The following is a 15,163-nucleotide window of genomic DNA, read 5'->3' on the forward strand; positions in this document are numbered from 1 at the left end:
TGGTAGCAAAATATGTTGCTAACTGTACACAGAATATTTATAAACTATTTAACATTTGCTTTGACTATAGTTAATTATGAATATATTAAAACGTCAAATCAAATCAAATCAAATCAAATCAAATCATTTATTCATTTGCGAATATGGGTACATAAAAGTTCTTAAATATTATAATACTGCACATTGACCATATCCCACCTACAAAGGCATGCAAACTACACAATTTTCAAAATCACTGCAGACATGAAACATTGTTCTGTTTAATCTAAATCTTATACAATCTTAAGTTATCCTCTAGGTATTCTGCCACATTGTAATATGCTTTTCTTAATAATAATATCTTGACACTAATCTTAAATCTATCTATATTTGTTATTTCCCGAACGGATTTTGGTAAATGGTTATAGATACGTGGAGCCATACATAAAATGCTTTTGTTAAATAGTGCTGTCTTGTTTTCTGGTAAACTTATATTATAATTTAATCTTTGGCTTTTTAACTTTTTGAAGTAGTGCATGTTTTTTCTAACGAACATTAAAACCTCTAATATGTATATGCATGGTAGTGTGAGTATACTTAATTCTAAAAATGATGGCTTACAACTCTCTGTTTGCTTAATATTGGTAATGGCTCGAATACATTTCTTTTGCGCTTTAAAGGCAGCTTCTTTATCAGTGGAGTTGCCCCAAAAAATAACACAGTACTTTAAAAGTGGTGCAACATAGCCGTGATATGCTGTAATTAAAGTTGACCTATTGACCGTTTGCCTAAGTATATACAATGCATAAGAGTATTTATTTAATTTAGAGCATAGCTGTTCAATATGATGTTTGAAGTTTAAATTATTATCTATATTTACACCTAGGAACTTTGTGGCATTTACTTCATTTATATTTTCATTTTTGTAAATAATGTTCATGTTTGTAATTTTATTAACTTTGTTTCTAAATGTCATGAGATTAGTTTTGCCAAGATTAATATGTAAATTATTTGCTTCTAACCAATCTATAATATTGTTTAGAGTCGTATTAATGTCTGATTCCATTTGCAATCTGTTGTCGCCGGTGAAAAGGATTGTACTATCATCAGCAAATAAAACTGTGTTGTATTTTGTTATCTTAGGAAGGTCGTTTATATATATAATAAAGAGAAGTGGACCAAGTACACTCCCTTGTGGAACACCTGATGTAACCATTCTACATGCTGATGAGTAGTGTACTATTTTTTTTACATATGGACATACTCTAGTCACTTGAGTTATTTGTGTTCTATTTGATAAGTAAGATTTGATTAATTCATGAATATTCCCTCTGACCCCGTAGGCGCATAACTTATCAAGCAAAATTTGGTGATTTACATAATCGAAGGCCTTTGTAAGGTCCATATATAGTGCACAGGTTTGCTTACCCTTATCCATTTGGGTGTATATAGTTTGGAGAAAATTATATACAGCTATGTCAATTGACTTGTTTTTGCGAAAACCAACTTGCTCACTACAAAATAGATTATTTGCCTCAAAATATTTATAAATGCTATCATGTATAACTTTCTCAAATATCTTTGATAAAACTGGCACAAGAGCTATTGGGCGATAACAGCTCATGTCGTATCTGTCCTTTTTCTTAAATAGTGGCTTTATCACTGTTAACTTTAACTTACTCGGAAATTCTCCCTTTAAAATACTAAGGTTAATTATATGACTCAGAATATGTGACAGTTTTACAGAAACATGTTTCAGAATTTTGGTTGATAAATTATCATAGCCGGTACTATTTGTATTCTTTAAATTTCTAATTATGTTATCAACATCTTGTGGTATAGTCGGAAGCATAAACATTGACCTTGATTCAAGCTGAATATGGTATTTAGTGTGATTTGGTAAAGAACTTGTGTCTTGATCTATGTAAAAGTTATTAAAATGGTTAGCGATTTCTTCAGGGTCAATTATTGAATTACCATTGACAGTTATTTCTTGGATTTGATCCTTTGGTAAATTGGTTTTATTAGCATTGATTATCTTCCAAGTAGCTTGTGATTTATTACGAGCAGATTTAATGTATTCATCATTACGAGACTTTTGGGTAAGCTTGATAATACGATTTAATCGTGATGATAATGATACGAAACTAGACTTGTTGGACTTCGTTGGTTTTTTCCTATATTCCCATAAAAGCTCCCTTTTACGTTTGCAGCATACTTTAAGACCCTTTGTTATCCATTTCGGTCGTGACTTGGCAAATATTTTTATTTCTATTGTTGGAAAACAGAGATTATAGAACAGGCAAAAAAGGTCATAAAATTCATTAAATGCTACATTTGGTTCAGAGCTCTCAAAAACATCAGTAAATCTGAGGGAATTTATGCATTCTTTAAATTTATTAATATTTTCTTTAGAATAATCACGTTTTTCCATATTCCACGATTTAAGAATAAAACTAGCTCTGATTGGACATTTGAGCATCTGCGCTGTGTGGTCTGATAATGCTAGTTCAGTGACCTTTGCTGTACATCCTTTGATGTTAAATATAATGTTATCAATACATGTCTTACTTGACAATCGTGTCGGTTCTTTAATGCCTAATTTTAAATTATAACTTTCTATAATTTGCCGAAATGAAGTTGATTCATATGTTTTTTTGAGCATATTAATGTTGAAGTCACCGCAAACTATTACTCTTTTTTTATTGTAACAAAATCGGCTTAAAAGAGAATTTATATTTGCAAAGAAATTATTTATATCTTCTGCACTCGATCTCGGGGGCCTATAGATGCAAATTATTAATATTTTATGTTCAGTTAATTCTATACCTGAGCATTCAATGATGTTTTCAATCGAATATTTACTAATTTCATGTAATGGCATATATTGTAGAGATTTTTTTACCAGGATACAAGATCCACCGCGTCGGTTTTTTCTACAAAAACAAGAACCCAGTTTATACTCCTGAATGTTTAAAATACTTAAGTCATTTAAAATCATATTGTGTTCTGTAACGCACAAGACATCTATAGGTGTTCGTTCATTATCAAAAGTTAATGATAAGAGATCGGACTTGGCGATTAAGCCATTTATATTTTGGTGCAATATTGTTAGGTAATTATAGACGAAAAAGCTGATTTGAAGTAGAAGTTAGGTTCTCATTTTGTAATGTCTGCGAACAATTATTATTTATTTTATTATTTACCAAAGAGACCTGAGGACTTATATTATTAGTTACTTTTTTAAAATAGAAAGGTATTGTTCCTGGATTGCATTGATTAGTTTTATTATCTGTAAGTGTAGTTTTGGTTGTGTTAATATCGTTAGAATTTACATAACAAGCATCTAAATAATTAATATATTTTTTTAATTTTTGAAAAATTATATAAATCCCTAAATTGTTTATTTTGCCCGTATTTTTGGAGAACATGGCATATGTGTATTTTAGGTGTTTATTAGAATCAAATATGAACGCATATTCGAAAATTTCGTTACTTAAATGTAGATGATGGTTAAATGCTTCAACTCTCTTATTAAACAGAATTACATTGTTATGCAGTTTAAAATTAGGGGCGCAGATAATGACGTTAGTATGTGTTATTGTTTCGAGCTTACTCTTCATGTAGTTAACTAATTTTTCGTAGTTTGTGGATACAAGAAAGTCCTTCTCACCTATAAGAATTATACAATAATCTTCAAAAGTGTAATTTAAAAGCTTAATTTCCAATGTTGATAGAAGATCCGATATACCTGCATTTGGCATGCAGTAATGACATATTTTTGCATTCTCAAAAGTATGTTCCGCAGTTTCTAAGATATTATTAACATTATTGCTACTTATTATACAATATTTTTTGAGGATTCTTCTTTCATAAATACTTGAGTAACATTGTTTAGTTGATTTTGAAATGCGTTGAGAAAACGATGCGTTCTCTGTGTTTGGCAGATTCTTCGAAGCCTCAGGCATATTAGCTGCAGTGTCGTTTAAATCATATTCAGTTGACGGTAATGTAGGTGACAGTAGTGCGGAACATTTTGGTGGTGTACTACATCTTTTATTTCGTTCTTCTTCCATTGTTTCTGTTATTAATGAAGTTTTAAGGTCTTGGTTTTCGGAGCGTAAATGTTTTATTTCTTCTTGAGCATTCGTTAATTGAAGCATGAGGGATTCTATTTGAAGCTTGAGTTGACAAATTTGCTCACTTTCGTCGTCCGTTAGGTCTTCATTTAATTTCAAAGATGTGTTAGTAGCGCCATCTAGCGTTGCCCCACTCATATCATTATATTCCTCACTTTGTGATATTGGTGAGTGATTTGTAGACCTTGTTTTGCTGGTTCTAAACGTGATATTTTCAAAGAAATTCATTCTTATAACTGGTATAGAAATTTAATAATACGAAAAGAGATTTCAAATTTTACTTGGTTTCGAACGTGCGACCAGTTGATCGATGACCATCAGTAGAAGTAAAAAGCGGACCTCGAATTCACTTGACCATCACAACATTAACAATGTTGCTCAAATTTTCATTCCTATAGTTGAGGTTTATTTACAAACAATGACGGTTAATGGAAAAAAACGAATTTGCATTTATGAATTGTAAACAACTTTTCAAATTATTTGGTAAATTTATAAATGTTTTTTATTTCACTCAATACGACGATTTTAATGTTCGGATAGTACTGTATAACTGTTTTGCGGGTTTTAATGAGTTTTTCAAGTTAATTTCACTTCATAAACAACAGGTAATAGCGGTTGCAATTCAAATTACTGTATGAATCACTTTGGCACTTATTTTTCGATTTTTCACTGTTACTATTGTTTTATCACTATGATTCGTTTATTGTTTTATAATGTTTGTATATAAGGGGTTTTTTATGAAAGTTAAACTTTGTTTTAATTTGAAAACAGTCACTTTTTGTATTGTTTTGTCATTGCTCACAAAAATTTAAAGTTTTTTTTTTTTTCTTATATTTCCACTTTTTCTGTACATTAACACTTACACAATTACTGTGACTTAATAACTACTGAAAGTTTTATGTATGGACTAAGTTTCATACACTTTTATGCACTATTTATATTTTTAAAGGGTTTTTATTTACGGAGCACTTTCACTTTACGTTTGTCCACGTGCAGCGCCGTGTCACTTATTTGTGTGTAACGTTAAATTTTATGACTTTTTAATGGCTCTGAGGTAAATATTCGAGTATTCATGTGTCTAAGTGGTTTTTTTAGTTACATTTTTTATTTATTTACTGATGAAATGTCGCCGGAATATTTAAATATTTTAAACTTTTTAATTAAGTAACAAAAAAAATACTATGAGATACATAGGAACTGATAAGGTACCGTAATAATTTATTGTTTTTATTTAACATGACAGTTTATTTACTATAACAGTCACGACCCTAACCGCACCCAAATCGGCTTACCCGATCAGCTGATTCGCGACCGATAAACTTACAATACTTCATGTAATTACTATATTATTTTAATCAATCCTATACTTATCATGGAATATTGTACAGACTTTAATATGTCTAAAATATTCTGCTAGCGAAGAAATTACACGAATTTAATCGACCGATAAAATTTAACACCCAAGGCTTTTAACTACACCCTTTTAAATGGCCGAACCCATTCACTATGCAAACCATAACACTTAATTTACCAAATAAGTACAAACGAACGATGAATGAACTGAATTTATGAATGAACGATCATTAAAAACACGGCCTCGGGTTACAACACGGAAAACTGGTAGAACTGCTGACGCGGTAGTGTAGACGGGGAGCTAGTAGGTAGCAGGTAGCTGCCTACCTACCTGACTTAATGAAAAAGTTTTTTTTATAGTTAATAGCATTGTCACAAATAAATAAGTATTTTTTAATGACTTTAGGGTAGTGTTTTTTTGTTGATAAAACAAAGTTATACGCAATGATAGAAAGGTCTGGAAGAGGAAAGGGTGGGCTTTGCCTAACAGTGGGATCGAAACCACACTACATATAAAAACAATCAAATTTTGTTTTCTGTCCTGATTATAGAGTGTTTTTATCTGAAACTACTGTAAATACTGAAAACTTGAAAAATCCCATAAAAAAACGCGTCTAAATCGGTTCAACCGTTTAGGAGCTACGGTGCTTTTAAAACATAAATAACGGTCAAACATATATTTATATACCCGTCTTCTTACTTCGGGGTTTAACCAATACCTACTCCATCATGTTTTATAGTTGTACCTTAATATTTTGCGAACAGTAGCCCTATTGTAACATTATTAATTGCTATTGTTTTCGATAAACTGGCTAGGTATACATGAGTGATTGTTCGGCGAACACATTTTGAATATTATTTAGTAGTTAATCTGTTACAAAGATATGTTGCTTTATTTGTAATCGAAATTGTTGTATGACATTGATTGAATTAACAGTCGTTGATAATATTTTAGTTGGTAAGGCTAATTTATTTAATGGAGCCAATTTAGTGCGTCATAAAAATGTAATTAGTAAAGAATAATCTTTGTTTAATTAATTATTTGGTTGTGGTTTGAGTCCATTAGTATGTTATGATAATATAATTAATTAAATCATTTTTAACACTAAATATTTACCAATTTAACAACTTAATATTGACCTTAAAATAAAATAATTACAATTGCGTATTTTTTTAATAGCATGGTGACACTTATTGCATCCTTATCGAACGTGACACAGAGGTTTCGTTCAAATAAGATTAACATTAATGGTTGAAATGTTTCCAACTGTTATTAAAAAGAAGAACGCAATAAGACCTTTTTCTATAGAGCCTGCAGCACAGCCAAGATTTGTAATAAATAAAACATAGAAGATTCAAATGACTCTTGATACCTTTTACCGATACAAAGTATTGTTCTGACTAATCTATTGCGCTAGTGGTCAGTGGCCCTTACTGCTATACCGGGGATTGTAAGTTCGACTCCCAGCCAGGTTAAATGTTTGTGTAATGAGCATGATCATTGGTTCTGTGTCTGGGAGTTTTATCTATATTATGTATGAATTTCTATAGTTGTCTAGTACTCCTAATGCAAGCTTTGCTTAGCGTGAGAAAGTAGAAGAATTGAAAATAAAAAAAATCATACTTATTATAAGGCCTACATTTTGCCTTCCGAAGTTATTAAGACACAACTCAAAAATATTGCGAGTGTGGTATTAAACAATCTCGGCCACACCCATGATGTTTGCACATTGAGATGCAATCGTCAATTACAAAATGACAGCCGTGCGAAATGTCAAACGGTGAAGCAGGTTGTAAATTCTTGTATATTTTAGCGATAAAACTATCTATCATAGCCGTTTTATGAGATGATTTGATGTGAAATTAGTTGTTAATGTTCTACTTTCGATTCTTTGGGATGTTTTGCATTGATCATTTGAAATATAGGTAACTTATAAATATCATTGGTAAAATGTGGTCTTCTATTTACATCTTGCTTTTTTCAATTCACCTACTTATTTGTTATCTCTACTCTACTCGCCCGATCATCACAAGTCACCATCGGTCAAACCTTGGAATATCCGCTGTCAAAATACCAAAGGACCTTGTTGAAATGTAGTTGTAGTCTGATAAATCTAGACCTTAGGCTCTATACGGATGGAGCGTATTTTAATTGCAATCAATTGCAGTTCAATTGCAGTAAACGTGCAGTCGGACTTCACGTTTGGATTGCAGTCGTATTCGAATTGCATTTGATCTGCAATTTGCCGTTGGATTGCAGTTGGAAGGTGGTTCGTAAGCCTTATGGAACTACTTCCTCCATCCTACTTGCCAAATAACATGACGAACTTGATCAATTGAGCTCATAATTACGGAAACATTTGGCACCAATCAGCGTAGGTCGACTTCTGACTTCCTGGTACATTTTTCTCACGTGGGAGAAGTAAATGATTTTATTTTATTGTAACTCTGTACTTAGTGCGTAGGATCTCATTTGAATGCGTGATAATGGTATCAACCTGTGTTGGTTTGCGTTTTATGATAGGTCGTCGATTTGAGGTAAAATGTCTTAATTCCATTTGAGTTTCATTCGAAAATGTATTTTATTTAGCATGAAATTGCCGTTTTTATTGAATTGAATGAATTGGCGCCATTGGAGATACAATATTCCAGGCTTAAAAAAAATAACAAAAGTCCGATGATTCCTTTCTTTGCGAAATTTGTTTTTTCTTTGAATATCATTTACCCAACCGTCGCATACATTTTCCAAATCAATGAATTATGAATAAATGAAAAGCTTTTGAGGCATTTCCAAACTCTAGATGCGCGATTACAAAACGTCGTTCCTATCGAAAAGAACCGGCAATTTAATTACAGCTGGTCCGTCATCCAAGTCAAAAGCTAACAGTCAAGAATATCTTTTTCAAATTGCAAACTCCATTAACATTCTTCTATCTTTCCAGGCTAAATCCGAAGAGCAGTTAGAATGCGAGAAGGAATGGCTGCAGGCTGGCCACATGTGGCTCGCGCACCGCGGCGGTTTCACGGCGGTGGTGCGGGAGGCGGAGGCCGATGCCGGGCGGGCCAAGGTCCGCGTGCTGCAGACTGGAGAGATACTGACCGTCGATGAAGATGATTTGGAGAAGGTTAGTGAATCTTCCATATGATTTCAGGCATATTGAAGCATAAGAATTTGACTGATTTTGTCTATATAGCTGAGTGGTCCAAGTCCCCACGCCAATGACTACTGGACATGACATGCTTTTTTACTGATGCATGAGGTAGATATTCGTGTGAACTATGAACTATAAAAATGCTAGTTCGATTTATTACAAAAAAAGTACGTCTAAATGTGAAATGTACATATTAACCTATATTAGTCTTGCTGAGGTTTCCTACTCTTCTTCTGCATAACCTTTGCCCAAGCTGCGGTCCTTGCAAGTTGCAATGACTTGTAAGTTGTACTTAATGTAGTAAACCTCTTTATTAATTCCTCTACCACAAATTTCCAGGCAAATCCACCCCAGCTGGAGCGCTGCGAGGACATAGCGGCTCTCCGCTGCCTGAACGAGTGCGGCGCGCTGAACGTGCTTCGCGCGCGCTTCGCCGCCGGCCTGCCGCACGCGCGCGCCGGACATGCGCTCCTGGTACTCGGGCCACCGAAACGCACGGCACCTATTTATACAGACAAGGTAAAGGGCTATATAAATTATTATTTGATCTTTGAGGGCAATTTTCGCAGTTTCATATAAAGTTTAGTCAAATACCTATCACCTGTGGGGAAACTGGTGGTGTCTGCTTTTTCATTTACAGCAAGCAGAATGCTTGGGCTTTCATCTCCAGACCATTAAAAAATAAGATTTAGAAAATGTCTTATTTTTTACGTATCTACCGAGGGAAGAAGCAAAAGTTTAATACGGACACCCCACACTATGCGTGGAAGAATTTATCAAAGCTTCATCCTAATGTCGCAAATTTCCCCTAAATTATTAAGTGAACCCCTAGAAATATTAAGCCTCCGGTTTCTCTTTGAAGTGTTATTAAAAAATATTCTACCATGAAAATAACTTTTCTTCAGGTGGCAGCGATGTTCCGTGGCTGCCGCGCTGATGACATGCCTCCCCATGTCTTCGCCGCCGCGCAGTCGACGCACCGCTGCATGCTGGCCTCTCGGAGAGATAGGGCCATCGTCTTCCTTGGCAGGTCAGTACATCGTGAGGAAATCAGCCTATCACATGTTAGAATTTTTTCTAGGGTGTGTAAAGCAACGTCAAAAGCCTACAATTGATTGAAGTTCTGGCAGCATATTGGTCATCCAGACGAGTATATAATGTACAGAATTCGAGGAAATCTACCAACAACTCTTGAAGACGTTTTGTTGCTGTTGTGTAAGAAAGACGGTCTACATCATGTAGTGCGCTGTCTCGCTTCCACAATTGCGACGGTTACTTTAAGAAGATGGTTGATCTAGAAATTGTTATGTGAACCCTGTACGATTTTAAGCTGGCTAAATTTGATCGTTTTGGGCTAGTACGTCGAGAACTTAACAAGTTCTTTCAAATGAAATATAATTACATGATTGACATCTCCGGCCCCTATTAGTTAAAATTTTCTCTATTTCGTGTTATTCCTTGGACCACCTTATTAATTCCTATTTCAACCTCCCACCACTTTAGATATGCTTTAACCTCCTTAATATAAAAGAGGGAAAGGACTACAGAGATATCTTATATTACACAAATAAAAAAGGAATTTACATAACGTGAAAATTCATTCCCATCATTTTTATTACGAATGTCTATATTTGCCATTAAATATTATTAAAAGCCACTATTTAACGACATCCTATTAACGGGCATTAAAATACTATATAAAGCGTCCTTATTTTATAGTTCTAGGCCTAACAAGTCATAAATAACTGGTGCTAATTGTGCGTCATTAAAATATCTGTTTGTATTTATCTCGGCAAAACCTTGTTTGACAAATTATCGCGTGGCGCCATCTATTACGGCCCACAGCAAAATATGGAGTGATAATTATCTGCTGACTCACTATGAACTCTCAAAACTGGATTATTGATAGTGTGCAAGCGAGACGGAAGTACATACTGTTTAGTGTCATCTCCCTCCCACGCCAGCTATAATCGCTCTCAGAGCTTAGTACAAGCATACTTGAAAATTAGTTTTCAAGATCATATCAAAACCAGTTCAAGATACAATCTTTAATTTACCTAGTTACAAGGTAATTTAAATGCAAATTGTTATTAAATAAGGTTCAATTTCATTTGATGGCGATCGTAATAAATTTTAATTACTGGAAAGCTTGAAATTTTCTGTCTAATTGACGAATAAATTGTGCAAATGTTTTGAGTGTCGTCCGTTTTCTTATTTATGCTCATTACAATAAACATTTGCATACGTTATGGGGTTTTTATCGATATTTATTTATAATGACTAATTATGTGAAGCGTTTTCTTGATTTTTGTACACGATTTCTGTTTCCTGGTTTATATTTTTGACGTAAATTCCAATGCGTCTTGAAAATGAGGTTCTTAATATTGATATTTAGCCTTTAGCTAAAATTGTGTAGTTTTTCATTGGTAATTGGTTCCGGGTTCAGTGAACTAAAAATATTAACCTTGACTATTAAATTAATTGAACATTATTTGTTGCCACTTCATACAAAATTACTATTAATTGTTTAAAAAATAGTTATTTTTTCACAATAGCTACAGCTTGCGAATATGCAGCTGTTTTGCCAACGAAAAAGGGATGACTTTACTCCATACTCAGTTCTTACCATCCTGATAAATAAAAAAAAATGAAGTCTATTTTTGAAAAACTATTTTTAATTCAAAAATATTATTTTTCCAGGTCTGGTTCCGGCAAGACATCAGCCATGCGCCATTGTATCTGGTACCTCGCCAGCGCGTACCCCGCGCAGGGCTCGAAGCTGACACCCGAGCGGTTGGATGCCGCTTTCGATGTGCTGCACATGTTTGGATCTACACGGTAAGTTTCAAGAATGACTGTTTTTTTAAACTGGTTGCCTTGTGATTGTAGCTTTTGGACATAAGTCTATGTAGGCAGAACAGGATTGTCTCAAAAATTACTGCGAAAATAGGAGCATGGCTATCGTAATTCAGTGCAATAATAGTTTCAATAGAAAAGTGTCTTGAACAAGCCATTAGGATACTAATCTGCATGGATATAAAGTTCATTTTCATTTCGTGCCAGCTCATCCCACACACGTAATAATTTTTTTTTTGTGATGAGTAGAGAATCTCGAGCTAACAAACAAAAAGCAGACGAATTGAGAATTCATCTTTTTAAGTCAGTTCAAAATAATAATAATTACCTAATTTGTCTGTTATTTAATTTGTTGTATTTTGACCATCCCCAGCACGGGCTCGAACCCGCACGCGTCTCGCTTCGTGTCGCTCACGTCGCTGGACTTCGACGGCGGCGGCGCGCTGGCCGCGGCCTCCGTCCAGGTGCTCCTGCCAGACCTGCGCCCCGGACAGGCGCCGCTCCGGGCCTTGCACACGTGAGTAGAAGGGGAGAGGAGTGGTTGTGTTTGGGAGTTGTGGAGTGAAAGGAATTGGATGGATAAGGTTGTCCTTTACAGGAGAAAAGAAAGGTGTTGGTACAGTAAGCGTCGTTGTATCCCGTAGTTTAGTGTCAACTCTTCAAGACTCGGGATTTAACGAGTTTAGCACCACCTAAAAAAAAAAATCTAGACTTTTACTTGAATTTTGGTGGACGTTTGTTAGGCTAGTAAAGCCATACACAATAATAATATTATTCCTCAAAATAAAGGATAGTGGTAAAAAATACAGTTTTACAAAATCAGTAGTTACTATTTCTGTAAATGTATGGGTGTCAACACAACTCTCCTAGCTGGATTATAGTAACCTGTGTTAAGGAGAAGCAGTCCGATATTAATGAAGCATTTTGAGCAAAAAAGTGAAAATACAAAAATCAAAGTGCGACAACACTGTGAAACACCAACCAACCCACTTGTAAGACCGCCAATTTGTAAATTACTTTTTTCATAATAATTTCCTTCTCCCAGTCTATACCACGGCTGTGACGGGCGCCTCCGCCGCGAGCTGCTGCTGGAGCAGGCCCCCGTGACGGCGCCGAACCCCTTCCTGACCGCCAGCGAGCGCGCCGACGCGCCCACTGAGTTCTCCGCGCTCAAGGACGCGCTGCAGCTCATAGGGGTCACCGAACAGGAGCAGATGGCCATGTGGAAGATCATGGCGGCCATCTGCCATTTGGGGTGGGCTGGGGCTGTTAAAGGTAGGAAAATGATGGCTTCTCTCTTGCAAAACCGTAACGATGTTAAATTCAAGTACTAATTTAAAATGTGATCTTTGGAGATACTAATCGAAAATTTTGCCTCGAGAATATGAACTACCCCAAAACTACCCATGTGTTAATCCAGTTTATAAACTATCTGTTATCTGTGTACCGAGTTTCGTCTTATCCGTTGAGTGGTTTTTGCGTGTAAGAACAACAAACATTCTTATATTAAAACTTTCGCGTTTAATATATTAGTATCATTGTAATATCTGAATCATATTACCGGGAAATAAAAGGGTTGTTACTATATTTATTTAATTGTTCTCATTTTCCAGCCAACACAGGCTCAGGTATCAAGTACCAGTTCGCGAGTACAGGCTGCGGCCAACGCGCGTCGCGGCTGCTGGGCGTCGGGAGCGACGAGCTGGCGAGAGCTGTGTTCCTTACTGTACCCACCTCGCCGCAACCTAACTCCAACTTGAGGTGAGTGTTCAAGAATGATTACTATGACACACTTTACCCTGAAACTGGGCAAGTTGGTTCATCACAGGTTAAGCTATGCTCGATACTGTCGGTCCGTGGATTGGTGATCACCTATGTCGTAACGAGTTCTTCCGTGTTTCTTAGGGCACCTTCACATTCCCGGCTATATCCGTGACGTTCGTTACGGATAGTTAGAAACTAGAAATTTTTAAAGCAGTATAATGTTAGCCAGGTACTGCATTCGGATGGACTGAAAGTCGACCCAAACATATTTGGGAAAAGGCTAGGGTGATAATCAAACATTGGCTTTGTATTTCAAAATATGGGATTTGCTTTCGGCATTGCCAATGAAATGCACATACAATCAGGCTTCGTTTTCGCAAAGAATGTTTTGCGAACCATGTCACAACAACAATGTATTTAATTTATCAATCCTTAAAACTATAATTACAGGTTACTCTAAAATTATTAACTATTGCAGGACCCCTTCCCCATCGAACGAGCGAGAGATGTCGGGCGCGGAGGCTGTTGACGCCTTCGTCACCGGGCTCTACAACGAAACCTTCAATATTGTGTCCGCCCTCGTTAATAGGTATACCACAGCTTTATTATAAAGTAAATATTGCAGATGACGGAAAGGAAAAATTGGAATTAAAAAATGTGCTGGGCATGTTTGTGGTATCTAATGGGCGAAAATGACCACCCAATCGTAACACATCTGACGTCAGCGAGGCAGTTCGAAACGGAAATGGCGAGATATTCTTTTTAAACAATAGTTGCGGCTCTAATGGAAGTGGAAAAAGAGAGGAGGGGTCTTTGTCCACCTGTGACAAACAGTAATAAATAAATATGATGAGATTGCAAAGTATATACATTCTACAATATAAATTATGTTCACACAACCTTTAAATTAATTATTACAAAAGCAAGTTGTTTCTTGTGTTTACAATCTTGTAGCAACACCATTTTTTTAGTTTGTCGCGCAACTTGGGTTAACTCTCAGCTTTTGTGTGGTTTCACCACTTGAAGTAAAACAGTTGGCTAACAATTTTTTTCTTAAAGACATGTAATCCATTTTGTATTATAGGAGTCTCTCGACATCAGCCCGCACATCGGCGTCCATCCTGCTGCTGGACACGCCGGGCGCGGACAACCCCATGTGCGCCGGGCAGCAGAGCGGGGCGCCGCTCTCCAAACTGCTCTCCAACTACTTACAAGTTAGTATGACATCGATTTCTATGTACTAAACTAGCTATCCCAGCAAACGTTGTTTTGCCATAAAAAATAGTTAAGGCTATAACAGTTTAAGGGACTCACAAAAAAAAAATGTAAATTGATGTTGACCGATTCTCCGATCTACTGAATATCGGGACAATGTCCGATTCTCAGACCTACCGATCATGACGTGCACAAAATTTCATGGGAATCGGTTGAGCCCTTTCAGAGAAGTTTAATTTCGTCCACCGAGACACGGGAATTTAGATATTAGATATACAAAAGTAATCACATAAACAATCGTTTCTCTGGGACACACCGTGCTTCTCTGTTTGTTGAGTCCCTGTGCGCTGGGTAGTGGGTGGTCAATTCTTTGGTTACTTATTACTTTTAGATTTTGGCTTTCAAGAGTTCAGCATGAGCTTCAGGGATTGTGTGGGGGAGTTGCACATCCTCCACACAATCCCAAAAAAATATATAAATGTGTACATAGCTTTTGCCTATTTTTTATTTATTTGGATATTTGATTTCAAGGAGCGGCTTCAAGCCATGTTCCACGAAGCGATGCTGGTGGCTCCGCGCGACCGGTACGCGCAGGAGGGCATCACCTTGGATGATGGCGCAGAAGAAGGTACATTTTATTCACTAACTAAATATAAAAAATAAGGCTCAAATTTGACTCTTATAGACGGATGTATGGAAATAAAA

General features: G+C 35.8%; 1 protein-coding gene across 8 annotated transcripts in view; it reads left to right on the forward strand.

Moving 5' to 3' along the window:
- LOC113493528 (unconventional myosin-XVIIIa) overlaps nt 1-15,163 on the forward strand; it is a 270,245-nt gene that overhangs the window by 124,110 nt on the left and 130,972 nt on the right. For all 8 annotated transcript variants that reach the window (XM_026871543.1, XM_026871566.1, XM_026871573.1 and 5 more), the window contains 10 exons: nt 8,414-8,596; nt 8,963-9,142; nt 9,529-9,653; nt 11,324-11,461; nt 11,853-11,996; nt 12,525-12,754; nt 13,093-13,240; nt 13,722-13,832; nt 14,328-14,457; nt 14,990-15,086. In XM_026871543.1, coding sequence (XP_026727344.1) covers nt 8,414-8,596; nt 8,963-9,142; nt 9,529-9,653; nt 11,324-11,461; nt 11,853-11,996; nt 12,525-12,754; nt 13,093-13,240; nt 13,722-13,832; nt 14,328-14,457; nt 14,990-15,086 — 1,486 coding nt within the window. The remainder of the gene's footprint in view (nt 1-8,413; nt 8,597-8,962; nt 9,143-9,528; nt 9,654-11,323; nt 11,462-11,852; nt 11,997-12,524; nt 12,755-13,092; nt 13,241-13,721; nt 13,833-14,327; nt 14,458-14,989; nt 15,087-15,163) is intronic.

The sequence above is a fragment of the Trichoplusia ni genome, chromosome 1 (genome assembly GCF_003590095.1).
Source record: "Trichoplusia ni isolate ovarian cell line Hi5 chromosome 1, tn1, whole genome shotgun sequence".
NCBI classification, from domain to species: Eukaryota; Metazoa; Arthropoda; class Insecta; order Lepidoptera; family Noctuidae; genus Trichoplusia; species Trichoplusia ni.